The sequence below is a fragment of the Castor canadensis genome, chromosome 2 (assembly GCF_047511655.1).
Source record: "Castor canadensis chromosome 2, mCasCan1.hap1v2, whole genome shotgun sequence".
Classification (NCBI taxonomy): Eukaryota; Metazoa; Chordata; class Mammalia; order Rodentia; family Castoridae; genus Castor; species Castor canadensis.
This window is the reverse complement of record NC_133387.1, coordinates 131,515,874-131,536,869: the sequence shown is the minus strand read 5'-3', so window position 1 is coordinate 131,536,869 and position 20,996 is coordinate 131,515,874. Positions and strand designations below refer to the sequence as shown.

Sequence of the window (20,996 nt, the reverse complement as noted above, 5' to 3'; positions counted from 1 at the left end):
TGTGAGGCAGTTCCAGCAGAGTGAGGGTCTTCCAGTTGTCAGGAGTGGCACAGAGGTCCCTGGTGGGACCTAGGACAGACAACTAGGCCCTGAGAGGGGAAGGAAATCATGGGGAGAGCTCCTGCTTCCCTAGTTGGACTGAGAAGGGTGATAAGATGAGTAGGTTAGGCAAGAGGAAGTAGGCTGGCTAAACTGCTGGGCCAGGCAGTGTGAGGGTCACACACCTCAGTGTAGTCAATAGCAGTCCCCTGTAGTCCCAGAGTCTGGAGGCCCCTGGGTCCAGAGCCGACATTGCAGAGTGCTCCTGGAAGGAGTGCTTGGTAGAGGCTGGCGGCAAGGGGGCTCCCAGCTATGTAGGGTGGTGGCTGGTCAGTGGTTTCCAGGCCTCAGCCAGGCCCAGAGGCCCAGAGAAGTGAGTCATGGTAAGGAATTGCTTCACCTGACCCTCATTTTCATGGGGAGGAAGCATTGAGAAAGACTAGCTGGGTGATCAGCTAACTTTGCTTATTCAAAACACACTCCCAGACTGTCTCTGTCCTCTATTCCCATCTCCAGGGTGGCCCCACCCTCTGGGGACAGAACCCCTGCTCTGGACCCCATCCACGTGGAAGTCCCTTCCCCTAGAGAGCTCTTTACGCACTCCCCTCAGTCCAAGCCCTGACAATGTCGAATTCACTGGACAACTCCAGCCCATGGGCCAAATCTGATGGGGCACTACCCCTGTGACAAGACGCCCTGGCTCCAAGGCCCCCGGACCTCATGACCTTTCTCTCAGTTCTGAGCAATACAGAGAAGGAAGCCCTGAGCAGGAAGTACAGAGGCCCAGGGTGAGGGCGGGGACTTCCAGAAGGGGAGCCCAGCCCCCCTGGGCAGGAGCAGTGTCTGCAGCCCCCCACTACAGGGCAGGGCGGGAGGAGGCTGATTTACAAGGCAGATAGATGGGCCTCTGCCCAGAGGAGCTCTGAGCTCTGCACGCAGCCACTGTCACTCCGTGGGCTATAAGAGCACCCAGACTTCCGGACCAGCTCTGGGCGGGTGCCATGTGAGCTCAGCTTGGCTTCCCCTCCTGCTGGCCCTCCTTCCTTCCCTCCTCCTGCCCGCTGGTGTCTGCCCAGCCTCTCCAAAGAGGGACACTTAGCATCATGTCTCTGCTTAACCCCGTCCTGCTGCCTCCCCAGGTGAAGGCCTATCTGAGCCAAGGGGAGCGCTTCATCAAGTGGGATGATGTGAGTAGGGCGGGGAACTGGGCGTGGGGGTGGCCGGGCTGATGGGGGCTTCATGGGATGGAGGGTTGGTTTATGTCTCCTAGGACCCAGGCGCCTGTGTGACTTGGCCAGGCAGCTGGCCCAACAGCCTGGATAAACAAGCGTGGGGTGAGGGTGTGTGTCCCTGGCTCCTGGGCCCAGCCTCTGTGTCTAGGAGTGAGAAGGTTCTTTGGGTCTGTCCACCACCAAACCTCCAGGAAGAACAGGGCTTGCTGCTCCTGCCTTCAATGTAGGTGGGAGGAAAGCACACCCCTCTTAGAGCTGAGACAGGGCCAGAAAGAGAGGTGAGTCAGGCCCCCCTTTCCCAGCACAAATACCCTGCCTTTGCTCTGTCAGGGGGCCAAGATCTACCTCCTTCACCCTTCCCCATGGGGCTCATCGGGCCCTTCCCAGAGAAGCCCTGCTCTCCCCTGAGCAGCTGTGGAGGCAGCTACCAAAGGCTGGACCCAAGTGAAAATTGGAGGGCCAGTTCCCAGGGGCCTGGAAAGGAACCAGTTGACTTCTGCTTCCTCCTGCGTGGCTCGACTCCTCCTCTGAGGTCACCTGCATTGCTTTGCCCTGCACCCCAAACTCTGCCATGTCTGCTCCTCCCTAAACTTGGGCTCACTTCTCAGTCTCTGGCCCTCTGGACCCCAAAAACATTGTCAATGGTTGGGGATGCTTGGGTCAGGGAGGAGAGCAGTGTGGGGACTGTCCTTCAGGGAGAGGAGGCAGCTGAGCTGGCCCAGCTTGAGAGAGGCAGGCTGGTCCTAGAAAGAGTGATGAAGGCTGGGGGGGGTCGGGGGGAGCCAAGTGTTGATTGTCCAGGTTATGGGTGTAGGCCCTTCACAGCTCCCATGACTGGGGAGGAGGTCCTGTGGTGAGATACTTTCTGTTTCCCTGGGAGTGTTGTGGTTCATGTGGCATGGTTGTGACTTGGAGGTAGCTTGTCCCAGGAGCCTATGGGATGAGGGAAGTGACTCAGAATGAAAAGCGAAGTGGCCTCTCTCAGTTCCTCTGGGCAGTGTGTATAAACTGAGTGGCCACTGGGGTAGGATCTTCTCCCACTGCATATCTTCTAGATCCTGACTTGCATGAGCAGCAATGTCTGGTCATAGGACACATACACCTGAGAGACCGGCGTTGCTCTCAGACTGCTTTTGGCCTAGTTCGAAGGTAACAGGAGTCTGTGACACCACATTGAATAGGCACAATGCATAGGATGCAACTAACCCCCATTCTATTTAGTTTCCACAGCCCCTTCCCAACAACTTTGAGGAGAAAAACTCTTCTCCTAGCTGTGAGAGGAAACTCAACAAGCTGCTAGTCATGACCTTCACCCATGGTTAATACACAGTCCTTTGGTCACCACAAAACCCAGTCTAATTTCTGAAACGAATTAGATTCAGAACTCCAACCTTCCATGTTGCCCTCTTCCCTCCAAGACTGGTTTCAAGGGGGCTGTGGTGGGACCTTGCTCCTTCTCCAGGTCCCTCTCAGATTGGGGCACAGGGTGGGAGGTGGGAAGGGGTAACAGAGCTCTTTCTTGAATGGGTGCTATCATAAACTGACTCAGGCTTTCCGAGCCTGGCAGCAGCTTAGAGCTTATTCTTTCTCTGGTAGACATTTTGGATGATTCTTAGGAGGTCCTCCCCCCATGACTGGGGTTCTCTTGCTTGAGGCCCTGACATCTCTATTTTAGGGTCACTCACAATAACTTCTTCAGCCTCTCATTACCACTTTTATCTTCCAGTGGCCTTTGCCTTTCTCTCCCCTCTGAGCCCACTCTGGACCCCAGCAAATACTCATACATTCACTGCCCCAACCTGCTCTGGGGGTGTAGACGACTCTGGGGGTATAGACTCTGGGGGTGTAGACTCCTCTGGGGGTATAGACGACTCCTCCAACACATGACCATCTGCGTACTGCATCTCACAGAGTCAGGACATCTGCCACCTGCTGGGTTTCCCTGTTCTGTTGTGCCCCACACCTGCTCTCCAAGTAGGGTTGAAACCCCTCACTAGATTTCAGGTCAGAGATCAGGCATCCTGATTCTCCCATAAGGAATGGGGCTCACGTCACAACTTTTTCCCAAATTGGCTTCCTTACAAAATCTTCTCCTCCCCCCCATACTCTACCCGCTCTGATGTGGGAATCTTCCTTTGACCATTGCTTTGGAAGATTCTGTGTTTGGTCTGCTTTGGCATACAATTATCATGCCTTGTTGAAACGTCCAATAGTAATACCTTGTTTTACATATATATTTATGCAAAGACTATTAAAATAACAGAGAGTCTACATGAGCAGAACAGGAATTTAGGATGCACGTTTGTTCATTCAATCATTTACTCACTCAGCAAACTCCAAGCTCAAGTACTACACACCAAGCCCATGGTGTAGTTCAGGCTTGTTGCCCTGGAGACCTTACTGGATATGCTTCTAGGTCTGTGAACTAGCTCCCTGCCACACACCCCGATTGTTACAGCATGTTTCAGAGAAGGGTTTACTGAAAGGGTGTGGCAGAGCAGGTCCTTGAAAGTATTTTGGACCAAGGAGGTTTGCATGCTTTGGTTTGGTGGCGGGAGGGCACTTGGTGTCTTTGTGGGGCAGTCGATGGAAGGGGTAGAGGTAGGGTTCAAGACCTCCTTTGAGGTCTACAGTGAGAACCTCTACTTGGGTTTGGAGGGGAGCCTCTTTCAGGAATAACATATCCAACCTCACTCCCTCCACTGTTAGCTCTAGACAACAAAGGGAAATGCCTTCAGACTCCTAGGAAGATGATGGCCCTTGAACCCCTGGCCTGGCCCAGGGAAGCTTGGCCAAAGGGCTCAGAGCAGAGATCTGATTCCTTCTTTCTGCAGGAAACCACAATAGCCTCCCCGGTTATCCTCCGCGTGGATCCCAAGGGCTATTATTTATACTGGACATATCAGAGTAAGGTGAGATGGCCCCTGCTATTTGAGCTCCTACCTTATCCATTAAGCCCAGCCAGACTCCCGATGGTGCAGGGTGGAGGCATGGATGCTGGGGAAGGGGTAGACAATGGTCTGGAATAGTGGCTTCTGGGGCTCTCTTATAGCAGGAGTGTTTTGTTTTGGGAGGGCAGATCCAGTCATTCCAACCCATGGCTGCCTGAGGCCCAGATGCTCCAGCCTTTGCATCCCTTGGAGAGAGAGGGAAAGACAAAGAGTCACTATTGAAGTGCGATGCTCTGCTAGTGGCTCTGTGTCACTTGAGGGCTCAGGGATCAGAGGAAGGTCTCAGCAGCCAGACAGCAGAAAGGGAAGGGAGCCTAGGGAGACCCTAGGGTGGTGGAGGAGAAGTTATAGGCCACAGCTCCTGCCCTAGGGAAGGGAAGGACCAAGAGGCAGGGCAGAAGATCCCCGTGAAGATGGCTAACCTGGTGAGTGGAAAGAGAAGGGTGGGGCCCAAGTAGCCCCAGGCAATCTTAGCACCTAGAAAGGGCAGTTGGCCAAGATTTGAAGGGATAGCAAAGTTCTCTGCTTCCTGTTCTTCATTTTTTTTTTTTTTTTTTTGGTGGTACTGGGGTTTGAACTCATGGCCTCACACTTACTAGGCAGGTGCTCCACTGCTTGAGCCACTTCGCCAGCCCTCTGTACTTTATTCTTGAACTTTTTGTTCCACATCCTTTCTTTGCTCCCCCTCCAGGAAATGGAGTTTCTTGATATCACTAGCATCCGGGACACCCGTTTTGGGAAGTTTGCCAAGATACCCAAGGTAGGTAGGCCCATAGGTAGCCCACCGGCACCACAGGGCAAGGGCAGGGGTGGAAAGCCTAGTCTCTGGAACAAGGGAAATGGTTCCTGGGCAGGGCAGCAAGGACCCCAGCCTGAGCCAAGGAAGGGCCATGGCTGCTCCTGGGCTTGCCTGGGTTCTGAGTTTGGGAGCTGGACACCAGGGGCCGAGATGGCAAGGATGTGGGAGGAAGGGCCAGCTCCTGCCCTAGAGCACCCCAGACTATCTGAGAAGTGTCACTTCCATTACCCCCACCAGCTAGTTCGCCTGTCTTTGCCTCATGCTGGCAAGAAAATTGGAGGATTTTTTGACTCTGGGAGCTAATAATCTACCTTCAAAAATAGGAAGGACTCCCGGGCCCTACTGCTTGAGCTAATCTCTTCCTGTAGGCCTCTCCTTCCTGAGACACCTGCTAGAACCAAGGATAAGGACAGACTGAAGCCTTTGGTTCTTAGGATGGTGATGGGGTTCTGCCCCAGTGTCAGCAATTTAAGTGGCTGGGGAGTGGGTAGGGAGCACCTCTTCAGGCCAGAACGAGAGCACACCCCCCAATCCTCACCATGTCACCACTTGCTACAGAGCCAGAAGCTCCGGGATGTCTTCAACATGGACTTTCCAGACAACCACTTCCTGCTGAAGACCCTCACGGTGGTGTCGGGCCCTGACATGGTGGATCTCACCTTTCACAACTTCGTCTCCTACAAGGAGAATGTGGGCAAGGTACACAGGGAGCACCTGACTTGGGTCTTGATACCTAGGATAGTCTGGACTTTCTGAGAGACACAGGCCTGGGCTGAGGGGTGGTCCGGGGCCCCCTGTGGTCAGACACCTAACCATCAGGATTTGTGGTCCTGCAGGACTGGGCTGAGGATGTACTGGCCTTGGCTAAGCACCCAGCGACAACCAATGCCCCCCGCAGCACTTTCCTGGATAAGATGTAAGAGCCTGCACAAGTGGCCTTAGCCCTTGGGACTGAGCATGGCAGTCCCTGGCCTGATCTGCTGCTTTCTGCCCCTTCCAGCCTGGTGAAGCTCAAGATGCAGTTGAACCCTGAAGGGAAGATTCCAGTGAAGAAGTGAGTCTCCCCAAATCCCTCCCCATATTTCCACCCAGCTCCCCAAACCTTCCTCCTCAGGCATGATTCCTCCCTGCCTGGTGTCTTTCTCTGCTCCTTCAGTTTTTTCCAGATGTTTCCTGCTGACCGAAAGCGAGTGGAAGCTGCTCTCAGTGCCTGCCACCTTGCAAAAGGCAAGGTGAGTGGTTCCCTACCCCAGTATGGTCACTCCCACCAGACAGCAGCTCAGCCAGGTAATGGTGGTGGTGAGAGGATGACATCACCATCCCATTGGTAGTTGGAAAAGCCAATTAATCCTAGAGCCTGTGGGTACTGATACTAGTCACAGAGGTGGGACCAGGGCAAGGGGGTGAGGGCTGGATTCAGAGAAGGTCCTCTGCATCTCATTCACCTGGTGGTGTGCGGAGGTGGGCAGTGGTTAGTGGACGATGGTCAGCACTGCAGCAAAAATGGCGTGCATCGTTCTACCTTGGGAGTGGAGGTTGAGAGTGAATGTTTCCAGCCTGGGGAGCTAGATAAGGTCAGCAGGAACAGCAGACAGTCTGCGGGGATCTGACAGGACCCAGTTCTGCAGGGTGTGGGGAAGAAGAACAAAGCAAGACTGGAAGCTGCCAGGACGCAGAGACACATTTCCTACCTTCTTTTTAATTAAGCAATTAATTTTTAATTACAAGTTGTAAGCAGGGTCACCACATGAGGTGCCTTATGTGAATTACCAAAAAAGGAGCCCTCTGGGTAGATACGGCCCTGAGCCAGGGTTCAAACCTGGCTTGGAGGAGCAGATCTCAGGCCTCTGTCCACGCTGGCCAGTGCCCTTGTGTAGGTCACAACCTGCACCCCACGGAGCATTTTCTCCATAAATGAATAGAGCTACAACTCTGCTGGTCACCTGTCCTTGTGACTCCCAGGAGGATTTTTTCCTCCAGAGGTCCAATTCTGTAGAGCTGATGGCCCCCCAAGTGCAGTCAGCCACACTGGATCCAACCATGGGTGGGGAAAGGATGGGAATGGGCCCTAGCCATGGTCCCTCTAGCCTAAACCACTTACCTGCTGTGAGTCACATCCACCCTCCTTTTCTCCTGCTTCCTGTGCTCCCACCCTAGCTTCATCCTCCTGATTCAGCTGCTTTTCCTTGCTGCCGGTAGAAGCCACTGGCCTATCTTTGCTCAGAGCTACAGCTCCAGAACAGAGATGGGCTAGGGGAGATAAAATCAGTCTCTGTTGCTCACACCCTCTGCATTAAGCTAGGACTGATGTTTGCGTTACTGTATGATCCCGAAAGACATTGAATGCTTTTAGGGAGAACAAAATGCAAAGGCACAGAATCCCTGACTACCATTCATCTTTCTGTTTCTATTTCTGTAGATTTGCCTATTCTGGGCATTTCTTGTAAATGCAGTCACATATAATATGTGGTCTTTGATGATGGGCTTTATTCAGTTAGCATAATGTCTTCCAGGTGCATCCATGTTGTAGCATGTATTAGTACAGGTATAATATATTTTATATATTCACTAATTGATGGACATTGGATTTCTTCCACTTTTGGTTGTTATGAATAATGCTGCCATAAACACTTTTGTACATGATTTTGTGTGGATATGTTTCCAATTCTCTTGGATTTATACATCCAGGTAAAACTGTTGGGTCATATGGTAAAACTCTATTTTATGTTTTGAGGAATTGCCAAAGTGTTATCTAAAGTGGCTGCACCATTTTCCAATCCCACCAGCATTGTATACCAGCTCCAATTTCTCCACATCCCACCAACACTGTTAGTCTGTCTTTTATTTATGACTTGCTAGTGGGAGTGGAGTGATATCTCCTTGTGGTTTTCATTTGCATTTCCCTAATGACTAATGATGCTGAACATTTTTCCATGTGTTTATTGGTCATTTATATATCTTCTTTGCAGAAAGAGCTGTTTGAATCCACTGTCTATCTTTCAATTGGGTTATCTTTTTATTGTTGAATTTTCACTTAACAGATACCTCATTTGCAAATATTTTAACCCATTCTGGGGTTGGCTTTTCTTTTCTTTTTCTTTCTTTCTTGACAGGGTCTCACTTTGTAGCCCAGGTTGGCCTCAAACTTGAGATCCTCCTGCCTCAGCCTCCCATTCTTTTCGTTTTCTTGGTGATGTCCTTAGGAGCACAAAAGTTTTAAATTTTAATGAATTCTAATTTATCTTTTTTTGTCTCTTGTGCTTTTGCTATTTCTAATTATGAGACACACATAGACAGAGAGAGAGAGAGAGAGAGAGAGAGAGAGAGAGAGAGAGAGATTTATTTTGTACTGCTAGGGATTGAACCCAGGGCCCTGTGCATGCAAGGCATGCACTCTACCACTGAGCTATATCCCCCAATTAGTATTGTTGAATTGTCTATTTCTCCCTTCAGTTCTCTGAGTTCTTGCTTCTTGTTAGGGCTCTGTTGTTAGGTGCATACATGTTTATATTCAAACTGCTTCTTTTTGAAAATTTGTCCTTATTTTAAAAGAAAAAAAGATGGCCCACTGCCCTGGCTAGCAGCACCATTTACTTCTGATCTCTTTTCCTCCTTGTTGTAGTACCAATCCAATCCCAGCCAGGACACTAGCCCCTGTCCAAAGCCAGGATTAAAGTGAACCAGCTGAACATGCTCTCTGAGCAAGAATCAGACCTTAAGAAGCAGGTGCTTCTGGTGTTCTCTGTCCATCTGCCTTGAGCACTCTCTCTGACCCAGTCCTCCTGCCCAGAGTTGGGCCTGGGTTGTAGGTCCTAGCTCTGAGTAGGTGGAGGCAGGGTGACAAGGTGACTCTTCCCCCAGAATGATGCTATCAATCCTGAGGACTTCCCAGAGTCCGTGTACAAGAGCTTCCTCATGAGCCTCTGTCCTCGGCCAGAAATCGATGAGATCTTCACTTCCCAGTGAGCTTCTTGGGCTGGGCCTGGAGTGGGGAAGGGGTGGTGGCTAGCAATCTTCTCCTCCCACCTGCCCTTCTGGAAATCAGGAGGCTTCACTGTCCAAGCCTCCAGGCCCAAGGGATATGGACCTGTGCTCGTCTCTCTGGCCTACAGCCATGCTAAAGCTAAACCTTACATGACCAAGGAACACCTGACCAAATTCATCAACAAGAAACAGCGGGACTCTCGGCTCAACTCCTTGCTGTTCCCACCAGCACGGCCTGACCAGGTGCAGGGTCTCATTGAGAAGTATGAGCCCAGCGGTATCAACGTGCAGAGGGGTGAGAACTCAGGGAGCCATCCCCTCCCCCACACCCCTACATCCTGTCCTGCCTTGGCAACTGGGCTGCAGGCCTGACAGCTATTCCCTGTCCTCCAGGCCAGCTGTCACCCGAGGGCATGGTCTGGTTTCTCTGTGGACCAGAGAACAGTGTACTGGCCCAAGACAAACTGCTGCTCCACCAAGATATGACACAGCCACTCAATCACTACTTCATCAACTCTTCACACAACACCTATCTGACAGGTGGGCCCCGGCAACCTCACCGCCAAGCTGGCCTCTGATGGGGGCTGCTCCTGTTCCCTGGAGCCTTCCCAGGCGCTGCCCACCTGCTGCTGGCCCTGCCTAGCAGGACAGACCGTGATAGGTGGGCAGCTATCCTGCCCTTGAGTGATGCCCTGCTTCTCCCCCTCCTGGCTCAGCTGGCCAGTTCTCAGGCCTTTCCTCGGCTGAGATGTACCGCCAGGTGCTGCTGTCGGGCTGCCGTTGTGTGGAGCTGGACTGCTGGAAGGGAAAGCCCCCTGACGAGGAGCCCATTATCACACACGGCTTTACCATGACCACTGACATCTTGTTTAAGGTGGGCCTTGGTGAATGGAGGCTGGTAGCAGTAGCACTTGGGAAAGACCTGGTTCAGAACTCTTTGAGTTTGAGGGGAGTAAAGTGAGAGGCCAGTGTGAGGACTTGAGGGGACAGAGGAGATGAGCAGGCAACAGTGGCCATCCCTGTCGTATGTGTATACTGCACCTGGGAGGTGGGGAAAGGTGCCACTGGAGAAGGGGCAGCCAGAACACTGTCCTCCTCGCCACTGAGTCCCCTTTTCCTCCAGGAAGCAATTGAAGCAATTGCAGAAAGTGCCTTTAAGACCTCCCCCTATCCTGTCATCCTGTCATTTGAAAACCACGTGGACTCGTGCGTATTCAGGCCTATTTGGAGCCTCATCCTCTACCTGTCCCCAGTCTCCTGGCTGCACCTGCCTCCCCACTAACTGTCCCCAGCCTCTAGCCATCTACCTAGCTCTCTCCTTGGTCTCAACACAGCTTCCTTGGGATCTTAGGGTCTCCTGCCTGAGTCCCTGCCTCCCCTCACTTTCTGGGCCCCTGATCTGGGTTATCCAGGGCACAAAAGCAGGGACAAGAGGACGGGGCTGAGCTACTGAACCCCCCACCACACACACTTTTGCTCCCTGCAGATCCCGCCAACAAGCTAAAATGGCCGAATACTGCCGGACCATGTTTGGGGATATGCTGCTCACAGAGCCCCTGGAAAAGTTCCCAGTGAGTGAATTCCGGGTCTGGCAATAGGTTGGGGGCCAGGTTAGGAGACCAAAGACACTGGTTGAATTGTGAGGCTGAGACCCTGTCACCAACCATGGGTCAGTCAGTGTGCTAGATTTTGGGGTATGTTAGAGGAAAAACCACAGTCAAATCTGGGAATGTTGGCACACATCTGTAATCTTAGCACTGAGGCAGGAGGATTGAGAGTTCAAGACCAGCCTGAGTGACATAGGGAGACTATCTCAAACAAACAAATAAAATTAAACAAAACAAAAACACCCCCCTACCACCACCACAAACACACAGTTGCTGCCCTCAGGTTTCTTAACGCTCTGGTGAGGAGATGAACAAGTAACCAGGCCATTACAACCAGTGAACTGTGGGAGTTCCTGCTCTGGTGTTTAGGGAATCAGGGAGGCCTTCCTGGAGGAAATGAGCCAAAGCCAAAACCTGGAAGGTAAAATGGACTCATCTCAGTGAGTGGGAGAAAGGGCATTCTTGGGCAGATGGACAGGTGAAAGACAGCATTGATCAGGAGAAACCTGATTAGTAGTGAGAGGTGAGGCAAGAGAAGCAGGTCCAGGCAGGGGAGCACAGCTTGATATTGGGGAGCTCAGAGTACACTCTGAGGGAGAGGCAATAGTACCCACTCTTCCCTGTCCACAGCTGAAACCAGGTGTCCCTCTACCCAGCCCTGAGGACCTCCGGGGCAAAATCCTCATCAAGAATAAGAAGAACCAGTTTTCTGGTTCAACGGTTCCCAGCAAGGAGCCTGATGGGGAGGCTGAGGACAGCTGCCCTCCCAGTGCCCCCTCGGGGGAGGACACAGGTAAGTTAGCCAGAGGAGGGGGTTGGGAAGTGGGGTCACCTGGAAAATAGAAGAGTCCATGCTGATAGAGCTGTGTGTGGCAGTGTGGGCTGCTGAGGAAGGGGCTGAGCTGGAGGAGATGGAAGAGGAGGAGGAGGAGTCAGGGAACCTGGATGAAGAAGAGATGAAGAAGATGCAGTCGGATGAGGTGCCTGGGGATGGTCTTCAGCCCCTTTTCCACCCTCTACCATGGAACCTTCCAGGTGAGCTCTGCACTGTCCCTTCATCCACTCTCTCTCTGCTATCTAGGGCACAGCGAGCCTGGAGGTGACAGCTTATGAGGAGATGTCCAGCCTCGTCAATTACATCCAGCCCACCAAGTTTGTCTCCTTTGAGCTCTCTGCCCGTAAGTGAGCAGGGGTGGAGGTGGGGGTGGTGTTGAGGGCAGGCTGGGTGCATGGGAAGGTGTCATTGTACCGGAGTGGCTTGATGGCTGGGGAATAGGAAGGGGGACCTGCCCCTCCTTGGACTTGGGGCCCTGTCTATAAATACCCAGCTGAGGAGTCAGGCAAAGGGCTCGTTCAAGTGGCAGTGGCTCCTAGACTCCCAGCACTGTACTGAGGAACTTGGCAACAAGCAGAATGCTCTGGAATGTGTCGGTGGCAGGCAAGTCATTATGACAGGCCACCTCAGCCAGGCCTGCCTGGGGCTCCTGCAGGCTCTTGTAGGTTCTGTGGCTCCCAGGGCTGACCTGTACCTAGGGCTGGCCCAGGTCCAGAAGCCCTGGCCTGGGGATGCGATTTCCCAGAACAGGGTGGAAAGCAGAGAAAGCTACCAGTCCACACTGTCCCCTTTCCCTTTTGTGCTCATTCTGATCTCCTGGTGACAGATGAGTAGAGCATTCTCACCCTCTGTGCATGTCCCCAATGCAAGCACCTCTTTCTGCATACTCCTGTGCACAGTTGGACCTCTCCGACACCTACTGCCCATCCCTGAACGCACAGTTTGTGCCGCCACCTGGGCACACCCATGGGTGTGCTTATGAGCGTTCTATCCTTAGCATACAAATCTGCCTCCATGCATTTAACCATTGCTGTGTGCCTCACCCCCTACTCCATCACGGCATGTGCTCATACTCTGTGCGTGTACACCGCATGTTCCCGACACCCTGGGCTCAGTCCAGCACGTTCCCCACACCCTCCGTGCCCATCCATGGCTTGCATGGGTCCCTCCCTGTCCAGGACCATGGCACATGTCCCATTCCATACGTGTCCACTGTGAAGACTCTTTATTCTAGCACACCCTGTTGCCCACACCTCCCTCCTAACCCCTGGCTCCTAACCCCTCAGGCATCCATGGAGACACTAGGTTGGAGGAATTTCTGTAATGGAGGGGGCTGTCCCAAATGGGAGGACAGTCTGATATGGATTGCCTGTCCCTTTCCCCCTTGCACAGAGAAGAACCGAAGTTACATCATCTCTTCCTTCACGGAGCTCAAGGCCTATGACCTGCTCTCTAAGGCCTCGGTGCAGTTTGTGGAGTATCCTTGAGGCTGCACTAACTAGGGGCCCTGGCTGGGGTGTGGGGGCTGGGGGCAGGGCTTCCTGGGTGGATTGTTGGGTCCTCCTGGTACAGGTGGTCTTTGTCAGGCTCCTATACTCACGGACAGCTACAACAAGCGCCAGATGAGCCGCATTTACCCCAAGGGCACCCGCATGGACTCTTCCAATTACATGCCCCAGATGTTCTGGAACGCTGGCTGCCAGATGGTAGCCCTCAACTTCCAGACCATGGGTGAGGGCAGTCTCAGGCCCTGAGGACCCTCTGCCAGGCTCTGCCCTTCCCACCTTCACCCTTCCCTGGGGGTCCTTAGCACAGACAGAGTGTGAAGTCTGTGTAGGCTCCAGGTGTGAATACAGTTACTCATGTAAGAACATGTATGGGAAGAAACCGGGGTGGGGGGGGCGGGGGGGCGCTGGCTGCTCCACCTGGGTGTGTCTGTGGGAACACCTGTTCTACCTGCCCCAACACCCATTGTGTTGTGTCATTGCTCCTTGCTGACCCCAGGTTATGGAGAGGTGAGATGAGACACCTCTCAATCTCTCAGGTATCTTCCTTAGAGCTGAGACACCCCAAGGAACTAGGCTGGGATGAGAAACCTTCGCCCTTCCAAACCTGTCTGTTCCCAAGACAAGAAAGGCTGGGAAGAATAGGAACTTGAAACTGGGCACAGACCCAGAGCAAGGCTTTCCTCACTGTACGCCCTTGCTCCCCAGACCTGCCCATGCAGCAGAACATGGCGTTGTTCGAGTTTAATGGGCAGAGTGGCTACCTCCTCAAGCATGAGTTCATGCGCCGACCGGACAAGCAGTTCAATCCCTTCTCCGTGGACAGCATCGATGTGGTGGTAGCCACCACCCTTTCCATTACGGCAAGGCTCTAGCCCTCCTGGAAACTTTGCACCATGAGGCCATCCCTCCTCCCTCCCCCTCCCCTGATATCCTGAAGACTTCAGCCCCAGCCAGTTTGTGCAGTAGCAAGTTGCCTTGGAAACTACCTCCTCCTCAGGCTGCCTCTTGGTCCCCATGGAAACCAAGGGGAAGGGCTGAGATGGGGTGGGGGAGGGGAGAGCAGTGGGCAGAGGAGGGCAGCAAGAGCCCAGGCCCCAGGCCAGAGGGGAGGGCCTTGCTCCCTTCTTGACTAGGGAGGGAGGAGGGGCAGCCCACCTCTTCCCTGAATGCTGGAAGCAGGCTGGTCCTCAGAGCTTAGCTGTAACCTTGAGCCATACAGCCTCTTCTTGGTGGCCAGAGCTGAATGGAGCTCTTCACAATAGCCAAGAACAGATGCTTCGATGCTTGATGCTTCTACTATAAGGAGCCAGGGGCCCCAGGCGCTTGGGAGACAAGCCTGGGTGGGGATCTGATGCTGGCCTCCTCTGGGTCCTCACCCCCCAGGTGATCTCTGGGCAGTTCTTGTCAGAACGCAGTGTGCGCACCTATGTGGAAGTGGAGCTGTTTGGCCTTCCAGGGGACCCCAAGAGGCGCTATCGCACCAAGCTGTCACCCAATACCAACTCCATCAATCCTGTCTGGAAGGAGGAACCCTTTGTCTTTGAGAAGGTGGGGGAAAGGGCAGGGCAGAAGTTAGGGTCTGTCCCTAGTTCTTGGCCTCTGCTTAGAGTTAAGAGGAAATAAATAAAGGGGTGTTCTTGATTGTCCTCTTCCTCTCTCAGCTCCCACCTGTGCCCTCCTGTTTTATGAGTCCCAGATGCAAGTTTACAGAAGTTTGTTCGGTGGGCAGGTTGTGAGTTTGTGTGTGTGTGCACCTGCTCATGCACATGTTAGGATTACAGGCAGAAATGTGAACTTGACGTTCTATAGGACCATGAAGGTCTTTGCCTCCATTAGACACTGGTTGGTGAAGCTGCCAAGGGCTATCTGCACCAGGACCCACAGCCTGGGCTGCATATCCAGGCCTTCTCCCCAGTGTGAGACCAGCCATGGCATAGGATATTTCTGCCTGTGCCCTAGGATGTGTGCTCTGTCTGTCCTCACCAAATCTGGTAACACCTGCTGTGTTCTCACCCTGACACTAAGACTTCTGGAGGCAGTGAGGGGGGCAGCTTGGCTCTCCTCACCTCTCCAGCCTGTCCTGTCTCAAACTCTCCTCAGATCCTGATGCCTGAGCTGGCTTCCCTCAGGGTGGCTGTGATGGAAGAAAGCAACAGATTTCTTGGACACCGCATCATCCCCATCAATGCCCTTAATTCTGGTAAAGAAAAGGGTTCTTCACTGGTCCCATGGGACCTGCGTAGAGGGTGGGATGACTTCAGAGAGGAGGCCCTAAGACCTCACTTAACCCCTCTGTGTTATGAGCTCTAAGGAGTAGGGATAGGACCTCTCAAGGAACCTGACAGAGGTGGGAACTCTGCACACCTAACAGAATGTTCATGATTTTCTGAAACCGCTGGTACAATTTCCTGAGCAGCTAACACCTATGGGCACTCGAAATATGCAAAGGTCTTATAATATATTCTCATAATAACCATATGAGGTAGAAGCTATTATCCCTATTTCACAGATGAGGGAAGTTTCAGAGAGTTAAAGTAATCTGCTCAAGGTCAGATTCAGACCCTGGCCTCTCTCACTTAAAACCTGAAGTCTTTAGTACAGGATGTTTGTGTGCAGTGCTAGACAGAAATGCACCCGGGCTCACTGTACCCCATCACATCCAACAGGATATCACCATCTGTGCCTGCACAGTGAGAGCAACATACCCCTCACCATGCCTGCACTCTTCGTCTTCCTGGAGCTGAAGGACTACGTCCCTGACACCTGGGCAGGTAGGAGGCCCATGGCATAGCAGAGGCCGCAGGCTGTCTAGTCCTCTTTTTCTTCATCAAGCCAGCCTCCAGGCTCCTAGGGTGGGTGAGGACAGAGGACCCCTCAATATCTGTCTTCAGGTAATGCCTGTACCCCCAGATCTCACTGTGGCCCTCACCAACCCCATCAAGTACTTCAGTGCCCACGATAAGAAGTCTGTCAAGCTCAAGGAAGCCACGGGAAGTCTGCCTGAGGTCTGTATGGCCAGAATCCCTGCCAGGAACTTCCAGGAGTTTTGCCCTCCTGTGTGGGTTGGGGGGTGGGGGGTGCAGGGCACATTACAGGGGCACACCTATAATGAGCCATAAACCAAAAGTGTTCATTACAGGTGATTGATGCCTCATTCCTAAGCTTCCTTCAATGAATACAAGCTTGTGTCATGTCAGTGGCCTTATGGGTATCTGGGTTTCACAACAGCTCTTACAAACTTTCTTCGCATGTTAAATTGAGGCCCATCAGAGATGTATATTCTGGGGTGGGAGAGGACAGGGAACCCTTCCAGGTCTGTTTGTGGGTAAGCTGCAGGTAAGGCCTCCCCTGCTCAGGAAGGAGGGCTGTTAGAACCATCTTTTAAACTGGCTCTTCCTACACAGAAGCTCTTCCCATCTGGGAGTCCAGTTTCCCGCCAGGTCAATGGGTCGTCAGTCCCAGCAAGCAATGGATCAGCAGGTAAGTATTTCCTTCTGGTCACCTAACTATTGGAGGGTCCTCTGCTTCTCCTACTGCACCCATAGATCCCCTAAGACTAATATTTCCACCTGGGGAGGGTAAGGGCTGTAGGGGGCCCATGCTGCTCCCCACAGAAGCTCGACTGAGTCAAGGGGTCCCCAGGACATCTGCCAGCCCATCCTGTGTTCTTGCAGCAGCTGGAGTCAAGGAGCAGGCGCCGAAAGAGGCTGTGGGTAAGGCCTGTCGACCCCATGATCTTGGGGATGCACCTGGGAAGGGCTTGGGGCTCCTGGGGCTCAGCAGGGCGGGGTAGGGTGGGGGAGAGAGCAGCTTAGGTGGCAGTGCGACTCAGCCAGGCCTCCGCAGAGCCGCAGACAGCCAGCCCCGAGGAGCTGCGCGAGCTGAAGGGCGTCGTGAAGCTGCAGCGGCGGCACGAGAAGGAGCTGCGGGAGCTGGAGCGGCGTGGCGTGCGGCGCTGGGAGGAGCTGCTGCAGCGCGGTGTGGCTCAGCTGGCCGAGCTGGGGCCGCCGGCCGGGATCTGCAAGCTCCGCCCTGGCAAGGGCTCCCGCAAGAAGAGGTACGGTCCACAGGGGTGCCCTGCCCTTCACCCCCATGCAAGGCGGCCGCTGGCTCAGGGCCTGTCCGCACGTTGGCCTCCGCAGGATCGTGCCCTCCAGCGAGGAGCCCGCGGGGGCTGCGCCCAGCGAGAGCATCGAGGGTGCAGACCCACGCGTGCAGGAGCTGAAGGACAGGCTGGAGCAGGAGCTGCAGCTGCAGGGTGAGGAGCAGCACCGGTGCATCCTGAAGCGCAAGGAGCAACACGTGGCTGAGGTGCCAGGCAGAGGACAGAGCACAATCCTGCTAAATCCACCCTCTCTGCACAGGGAAAGGCTTCTCACTAAGCCCTATCTTCCTTCCCTGCAGCAAATCGCCAAGATGATAGAGCTGGCCAAAGAGAAACAGGCCTCTGAGCTGAAGACCTTCAAGGAGACCTCAGAAATGTATGATTGCCTCCCTGCCACACTATCCCTGCCTCCCAGCAAGGGCTCCACCAAGCAAAACATCTTCCTCATCATACCTGTCTTCTTGCAGTGACACCAAAGACATGAAGAAAAAGCTGGAGGCCAAGAGGCTGGAGCGAATACAGGCCATGACCAAAGTCACCACAGACAAGATGGCTCAGGAGAGGTGAGCCCTGAAGGGGGGACCCCAAGCAGAGCAAGACCAATCCATGGTGGAGAAGGGCTCCCCACAAGGGATCCTGACTTGTTTCCCAGTGCTAGGTCTTTCCTTTGGCTCTTGAAAGAGTTGATCCCATCTCTGTCACCTCTGATCAGAGAGTGTCCTCCTTAGGCAAAACACAAATGCCAACACTACTTGAGCAGAGAGAAAGAATAGAGGGAAGAATCAAACATACAGAGTGAGGTGTTCTGCTTCCCTTCTGTGCTCCCCATGGATGTCTTTAGCTCAGTGTGCTTTTTTGAGGAAGTGGGCTGAGGGCTTCCCAATGGCCCTCTCCATCTTTTTTTTTTTTCTTTGTTTGTTCACATGTGCATACAATGTTTGGGTCATTTCTCCCCCTCCCCTCCACCCCCTCCCTCTCCCCACCACCCTGCCCTCTTCATCTTCATTGGGTACCCTGCTGGCCCTCTACTAGTTCCTGCCCCTATAACGGAGGTTGCATTTGCCTGCACCCTGAGGATATACCATTGCTCTGCCTTTCTGCAGGAGCCCTTTCTATAACTCTAATTACACCAACAGGCTAAAGAGAGAGATTAACAACTCCCACATCAAGGAAGTGGTGCAGGCTGTCCAGCAGGTATGTAAGGGCTGTGTCCTTGCCACACACACTCTCCTTCCATAGGTGGGAAGAAGTGGCCCCAGGTCCTTTCTTTGCAGTTGGGGATAGGAGGGGCCTGTGTGTGAAGATTGTGTGGAGACCCTGTGAGCTAGCTGGCCAGAGAGGGATGACACTAAAGGGGGTGGGTGAGGAGGGCCTCTTAAGGTGCCAAGGAGTGGAAAGAGGAAGGAAAGCCCTGCTGGGAATGGACAGAAACTCCCCTGGGCATCACTGAGCACAATAACAGGTGCTGCCATCTATTGGGGCCTGACTACAACAGGTGACCACCTATTGAGCTATGAACTATCTCATGCAATCCTTCACAATTCCGTGAGCCAGAAAATTGAAAAACTGCCCAAATGTTAAGGAATCCGTCTCAAGTCTTACAGCTGGTTAGTTAGGATTAGAGTTGAATTCCAACCCAGGCTGTCTGCCTGCACCACCCTAATTCTCTGCCTCTTACTCCCACCCAGATGAAGGAGACCATGGAGCAGCACCAGCAGAAGCTAGAGGAGAAGCAGGCAGCCTGCCTGGAACAGATCCGGGAGATGGAAAAGAAGGTGACAAGACGTAGCCCTCGCCGCAGTGCAGATGGATGGGTTCCAGGGTGGGAAAAGGTCCTGCTCCAGGAGCTGCCAGTCAGGATGCCAGGGGAAGGGGCCAATCATCCCTGACCAGTGGGTGTCAAGGCCTTTTCAGTGGGGCAGCTCTGTACATCTCTTTTCTTGGTCTCTCGCCTGAGAGATTCCCTGATGGGCTCTACACTCCCCTACCTCCCAGCCACCTCCTAGAGCTCTAAACAGACTGGGAATCTTCTTGTTTTACCCTCTAGGGAAGGGGGTACAGGGGAGGGGGAGAGCACTTCCTGAGCCAGGTGGTGGTCCTTGCTCTCCTCACAGTTCCAGCAGGAGGCCCTGGCAGAGTATGAGGCCAGGATGGAGGGCCTGGAGGCCGAAGTCAAGGAGTCAGTAAGAGCCTGCCTCAAGGGCTGCTTCCCCTCCGAGACTGAGGACAAGCCTGAGAGAGCCCTTGAGGCCTCCAAGGAGCCCTGTGAACAGGATCCTCTCACAGACAAGGCAGACACCCAGGAGAGCCGCCTCTGATGCCCCCAGCCCACTGGGACATTTAGCAAGGATGTTCAGACCCTTATCTGGGACATGGCCCCATCCTCCAGGAAGAAAGGATGTGCAGGAAGCTGGGGTCCCTTTGGAAGCTGCAGCCCCCTCCTCAATAGCCAGGCTAGAGGAGGGGCAAAAACCAGGTACCACCAGGGCAGGGGACCTAGAATCTTCTCCAAGCTCACTTCTTGTTCCCATCCTTCCCCTTGGCTCTGGATAAGTGTCATATATTTGTTAAGGACGTGCGATACAGGCAGGAAATAGAGTTCTTTCCAAGTGGTTCAAACAGGCCAGACCCTCCTATTAGGATGTGGACACCTCACCTGGACTTTTGGGCCACATCTCAGGTCTGTCCTGAGTAGGTCAGCTCCTTGAAGCAGAGCCTGGCACTACCTCAAAGCTCCCTGGGCACAGCTGCTCCCAGGATTCCAGCTGAGGTCCCTGCCCTCATCACCTGCTGACATGGAAAGCTGCCTCAGCTGACTGTCCCTTGCCCATGACACACATGGGGCTGTGGCTGGTGGAGGGAAGCTAGATGGCCTCATGGGCACTTTTCCTAGGCCTGGGAACCATGTACCACACTCAGGCTGCTTGATATGGGCAGCATTGTTTGCTCCCCTGAATTTATAAGATTTATTTATTTTTCTTCTTCCTACTTCTACTAAAGGATCCTGACCCAGTATTTCTTGCCTATATCAGCTCTGTTCTATGGTTAGGAAACGGAGCGGGGGTGGGGGGGGGGGCGAGCAGGGGAGTAGAGTGGCCCAAAATGAAGCTGCTTAGGAAAAAAAAAAAAATCACTTAGGAGCTGAACCCAGGGTGAGGTCCCTTCTAGAGCCTAATGAAATGGCCCTGCCTCTGGACATGACAAAGATTCACTCCCCCTTCTGCTGGACCTGATGCCACAGCCACTGGAAAATGATGTCACTTCTCTCTTTTCCACCCCCACACAGATATGGGCCTTCCTGACTCTACCCCCAGGGGTGGGACAGAAGAGTCTAGTGCAAATGTCTGCCCCCCATCTTCTTAGGGACCCCCAAACTTTTAGAGGGCTTCTTTAGGAAGATCTAGAGTGGTCAGGTGCACAAGCCCCTATAGCAGCTATGGTTGACCCCAAAACCAACTACAGGGGCCTTAGAGATAGCCATTCATTGTATCTATAGTACAGTCCTAAATCCCAAATGGGACAGGCACTGGCTTGGGAGAGCTAGGGTGGGGTGATTCTTGGGAGAGGTTGTTTTCTTATCAGAGTTACAACAGATGTCATTAGTTGTGAGCACCTGTGCCTTTGGAAAATAAACAGGAGCCCCATTCCCCATCCCTCCCAGGGCCTGACCTCAGGGGTCCTTCCGGTCCCTGGCTGCAGGGTGAGTGTAGGCACCTGCTCGTTCACAGGACTAAGGCCTGGCATTGGTCACCTAGCCCCACCCCCTGTACACATTTGATACCACCAGTGTACCCAGTGCCCTGACATCAATTTTCCAGCTGGGCACTCAGCAGTCCCATCTCTCCCTGTTCTCCCACCCAGCGGTGGGATCCAGGCCTACAAGAACTCATTCAGTCAGACAAGTGAGCAAAAGCCAGAGCAACAGCCAATGCAGTC

At 53.4% G+C, this 20,996-nt stretch overlaps 1 protein-coding gene across 9 annotated transcripts; it reads left to right on the top strand.

Annotated features, from left to right (window-relative positions):
- Window positions 1-852: 852 nt before the first annotated feature.
- On the top strand, window positions 853-20,075 carry Plcb2 (phospholipase C beta 2). Of its 9 annotated transcripts, XM_074065661.1 has the most exons (33): window positions 938-1,042; window positions 1,179-1,226; window positions 4,106-4,183; window positions 4,914-4,982; window positions 5,580-5,720; window positions 5,858-5,937; window positions 6,022-6,075; window positions 6,178-6,253; window positions 8,883-8,983; window positions 9,134-9,300; window positions 9,399-9,545; window positions 9,722-9,879; window positions 10,129-10,211; window positions 10,492-10,576; window positions 11,243-11,405; window positions 11,489-11,592; window positions 11,694-11,790; window positions 12,840-12,924; window positions 13,054-13,178; window positions 13,661-13,815; window positions 14,339-14,503; window positions 15,056-15,155; window positions 15,622-15,726; window positions 15,866-15,960; window positions 16,360-16,435; window positions 16,570-16,668; window positions 16,802-17,012; window positions 17,098-17,266; window positions 17,360-17,436; window positions 17,528-17,623; window positions 18,197-18,254; window positions 18,749-18,835; window positions 19,175-20,075. In XM_074065661.1, the coding sequence occupies exons 4-33, from the start codon at window positions 4,917-4,919 to the stop codon at window positions 19,376-19,378; spliced, it is 3,429 nt and encodes a 1,142-aa protein (XP_073921762.1). In that variant the 5' UTR covers window positions 938-1,042; window positions 1,179-1,226; window positions 4,106-4,183; window positions 4,914-4,916; the 3' UTR covers window positions 19,379-20,075. The 9 variants fall into 9 exon arrangements, 4 of the variants coding, with proteins under 4 accessions (XP_073921760.1, XP_073921763.1, XP_073921761.1 ...); XM_074065659.1 differs by having other exon boundaries at window positions 858-1,226; XM_074065660.1 differs by having other exon boundaries at window positions 859-1,226; window positions 16,630-16,668.
- Window positions 20,076-20,996: the final 921 nt, after the last annotated feature.